At 34.4% G+C, this 4810-nt stretch overlaps 1 protein-coding gene across 1 annotated transcript; it reads left to right on the top strand.

Annotated features, from left to right (window-relative positions):
* The first annotated feature begins 2272 nt into the window (after positions 1 to 2272).
* LOC112602468 lies at positions 2273 to 4477 on the top strand. The gene is made up of 3 exons (XM_025350551.1): positions 2273 to 2737; positions 3679 to 3937; positions 4023 to 4477. Exons 1-3 carry the CDS (start codon positions 2273 to 2275, stop codon positions 4475 to 4477), a joined length of 1179 nt encoding a protein of 392 aa, XP_025206336.1.
* The last annotated feature ends 333 nt before the right edge of the window (positions 4478 to 4810 follow it).

The following is a 4810-nucleotide window of genomic DNA, read 5'->3' as shown; positions in this document are numbered from 1 at the left end:
AAGAATACAGCAGTTAGAAAAGTCTAGTAGGCAAAACCAGTGATAACGACGTTTGACATGTTGGTACCTCTGATTTGGTGGCTCTACACTTTGGCATAAATAATAAAAGTCTAATTCGAGCGTCTAGTGGTCGGTCATTTCATTAAATTCACAGGTTTAATACACCTTGTCCCGTAGCTTGCCCTGTGCTTTTGTGCATGGAAAATAAATAAATACACTCCGAAAGGGTTATTAAGTGTCTAGTTATCAGTCATCGCCCATCGAATATCGATACCTGACAGGGCAATCTGGCTGCGGCGGATTGTCATACCTCCTGACGTCGAAACCGTTGTGCTGTTTCGTACGCAAAAAAGTTTAAGTCGAATCGAGCGCTCGATTTGTCAAGCGATCACCACTGAAAATCCAATTAAACGCGTTTGAACCTCCCAGGTAGGCGATCCGACTGCGTCGGATCGCGAACGACGTGGGCGTAAAGGAGAGATGTTAAACGCATTATGGAAAACGCATGTCAAACGTTAGCTAGTTGAAAATCAAAAAAACTATACATAATTAATATTTTTTTTCATATTTTATAGATGGTTAGATATCGAAAAGAAATAATATGCGCTTTCTGTGATGACAAAATATTTAAAAATCAAAAGAAAAAAAATTTGCTACTGTTTTTCCCCTGTATCTTTCAAAAGTAAGCGAATGAAAGGCTAAACATATAAAATAGTAAATTCACCGTCAAAAAACCGAGTGAAACAACTGTATCGTCATCAATAGAATGTTCTCGGGCTATAATATAAATTGCATATCACATAATATGTACATTTGAATCGTGCATACTGTTAGCAATAACTATAATTGGTTTAATTGAATACTATTGTGTAATTTAACGTTCGTGTAAAGTATATTATAATATAATATATTTTGTCATCATCAATCAAGCAGTATAAAATGTAATGTGTGAGATCAAAAATCGTTTTTAAAATTTGAAAAATATTATATGAGTAGTAATGTCATTTCAAAACGAAAATAGCAATTAGTAATGATCGAATTAAATGAAAAAAAAAATGCAAGAAATCCCGTACGTGTAGTTTCTTATGGGGCCGCCCGGAATGCGCCGGACCGGGATTCGAACCTGCCTACCTAACGTCGGGGGACCTATCCTAACACCTATCGACTACCGCTCAAGTTGAAAACCGTAACCGAATCTCGAGCACTTAAACCGTTTTAGAGATGCGACGAATGCTACATTATACGTCGTTTGACCCGTACAATTTTTACGATTCGCGTGTCACGAAACCGTAAATCGCATATTTATTGTCGTTTAGAACGTTTCCGACGTATTCGTTTACATTTTTTAATCGTATTGTCTCAACGACGTACCGAGTTTATCATCACATACACATATCACGATATCCCCCCCAAAAGGTATGCGATTAAAGGCATTACAACGACTGAAGAGCAACGATTTTGCGATTGTTTTGTATATAATAAACACGATCTGACGTACGTCAACAACGGTACGCACGTTTCTTTTTTATATGATATTATTATTATATATATATATACACATATATAATCGTATTTCGTACGCTATCGAGACGATAAGGTCGCGGAGGCGTCCGAGGGCGGAGACACCGAAAACAAAAAAACGCGTAATCGATACGGATAAACGATTTATCGTATCGTAAAAAAAAAAAAACAGTATTGACGATACGACGACCGACTGGAGAACGCGCCGCGAGTACGCTTTTTCCGGACGCAACGGCCGCGAACGAAATCCGGAGACGCGCGGACCGGACGAAAAAGACCCGCTCCGGGCTATAGCGTCGAGAACGCGACGGAAAGAGGTCTCGAAAGGCCGGAAAACCGGGCGAAAAGCGGACAAAACGGTATATAAAAACAATAATAATGAGTAATAAGCAATAACCCAACCGATGACGACGACGGCGGGAGATAACGATAACGACGACGGCGGGAGATAACGACGATTGGAAGAAAAAAATTGTAATTTTTCGATTGGTCGGGACACTAAAGTGCCCGCATTCTGGCGGATTTTTCGGAAAGCTGGTTTTGGTGGGTTTACACGTGCATGTTTGTTGTGGCGCCATCATGTACGCCAGTTAAAATGTATCGCCAGTAATTGTTTACACAGTTTAGCATCAATCTCTCGCCACTTCATTACGTTCGTTGTTGATTTGTATGACTGTTGTAGTTCCATGTTTTTATTATTTTTCAAATTTTTAATTAATCATACTTATAATTATATTTTAAACTAATTAAAATGTCGGCTGAAAAGGAATTACATTTTCGTCATGCTTGTAAAATAGTATTAAAATTAGTAACTGAACATATCATATCAGATTTAGAAAAAAAAAGTAAAAAAAAGAATAGGTCAGTCTGGGTAAGGAAGTGGATTGCTAGAAGACAACATTTTGGAGCATCCGATATACTTTTAAAAGAACTTGCGTTAGAAGATCCAAATTCATTCAAAAATCATTTAAGAATATCATCAGACCTTTTTGAAACCCTACTGCAGCATGTTACACCATCAATAGAAAAACAAAACACAACAATGAGAGACGCATTACCAGCTAGATTAAAACTCCAAATTACATTAAGATATTTAGCATCCGGAGACTCATTTGCTTCATTGCAATACTTATACAGAGTACCGAAGTGTACGATTTCAAAATTTCTACCTGAAGTGTGTGATTCTATTTACAGTGTGCTTGAAAATTACATAAAAGTAAGTAGTTACATGATCTAACACAATTTAATTTTACTTTATTTTTTAATAAAATACAAAATTAAAAAAAACCTTTAAAATTAACATTATACCTTCATTTTATGAACATAATTTTTAAAAATAATATGATAGCAATTAATATTATTTTATTACAAGAATATAAAATAATTTTACTCATTTAACATATATATATCTTCCTGTAAAATGTTTGTAACAGCTCTCGCTAAAATATCTGATTGAGTATTTTGAGAATTTTCATTACTTGAGTATCCAAAAGTATTGATTGGTGAACCCGTAGTATATGATGGACTAGAATAACTGTTGTAGTTTGATGAAGATGGTGAAAACGTTATATTTTCATTAATAGCAGATGCTCGATGATTTTGATTGACAGTGCCTTTTAAACGTTGTTGAGCCAAGTATGTTTGAATATGTGCCATCGATTCTACAGCCAATGTTTCTGGAAGTTTTTTCAACATACATGCGATAGTTTTTCCGAAAAAGTCAAATTCATTTTCTTCTGGTTTTTCGTCCAACTTGCTCGATATTTCTCGAAGATCTTGTATAGCACGTTCTGTGCTGTTCATATGAGATTTAATAACAGTTTTTGATTTTTTGGTGCAATGTTTAATTTTGGAGCTAGTCGTTTGTTATTTTGAGAATGACTTGGAGAAGGAAAATTGATTGTTTCATCCATATTATTCGACTCATTTCCAAACTCCGTGTCTTCTGTATCATCATCGTTATTTGTAGTTTCATTCAAATAATTGTTTTGTCCCTGAATAAAAAAAATTAAAAATTAAGATTCAAATACATTTTTTCTTACTCAAATACATTGTTCTTTTTTTAAAAGTAGTGCTAATTTTTATCAAGTAAATAATTAATTAAAAATTTTTTCATTTATTTCGTTTTTTATTTTTTTATATTACATTTTTTTATAGGTTCCAAATACCCAAGAAGAGTGGGATGATATAAAAAAAGGATTTTCAAATAGATGGAATTTTCCGGGCTGTGGTGGAGCCCTGGATGGCAAACATGTGGTTTTAAGAGCCCCGTTTCATTCAGGATCGAACTTTTACAATTATAAAGGCTCATTTAGCATTATTTTGTTTGCACTTGTTGATGATCAATATTGTTTCAAATATATAGATGTTGGATCTAATGGAAGGGCATCTGATGGGGGTGTTTTTTCAAAATCTAGTTTAAAGAATGCCGTGGAAAATAATTTATTAAATATGCCACCTAATACAATATTTGTAGCAGATGACGCATTTCCCACTTAAAGATTATCTATTGAAGCCCTATTCTCATCACGGCCCATTGACAATAAAAGAAAGAGTTTTCAATTACAGACTATCACGTGCTAGACGCATCGTTGAAATTGCATTTGGTATTCTTGTTTCTAGATTTAGAATATTTGAAAAACCAAATGCATTGTCTCCTGAAAAGGCAGATAATATTGTAAAAACAACGTGTGTTTTACATAACTGGTTAAGAATGAATTCTTCCTCTTATCTTAACCGGGGTTGTGTTGACGAAGAAGACCATGAAAATGGAGTAATAATTGATGGAACATGGCGAAAAAAAATTCGAGGACTGGGATTACCAGATTTGACTAGTGCTAGTGAGAGTAATAATTATACAAAAAATGCTTCAAACATAAGAAATAATTTGGCTGATTGGTTTATGGGAGACGGAGCCGTACCTTGGCAAATGAATATGCTTAATCTCAAGAAATAATACTATATTTATTTTTATAATTTTTAGTATTCTTAAATTAAATTTGTATTATACTTACACTTATTTCAGTTGATTGTGAATCTCGTGTTTGTACTACTTGGTGTAAAATTCGATGAGCAATTGGAAACCATTTTACATTTGGCTTATATGTATCATCTATTCCTGCTCCAGATTTCTTGCTTTTTTGAATTTTAGCTAATTCTAAAGTATAAGCATTCCTTAGAGATCTTATTTTTGCCTTCACTTCCGCCGATTCAAACCCCTCTATGTTCATTGCTTTTGCAATTTCCCTGTACGCATCTTCCCGGGCAATCCTATCTTTATAGGTTTTTG

This window comes from Melanaphis sacchari, unplaced genomic scaffold (genome assembly GCF_002803265.2).
Source record: "Melanaphis sacchari strain LSU unplaced genomic scaffold, SCAv2.0 Contig103_pilon_pilon, whole genome shotgun sequence".
In the NCBI taxonomy this organism is placed as follows: Eukaryota; Metazoa; Arthropoda; class Insecta; order Hemiptera; family Aphididae; genus Melanaphis; species Melanaphis sacchari.
The sequence above is the reverse complement of the archived record's forward strand: the minus strand, read 5'-3'. Positions and strand labels throughout refer to the sequence as shown.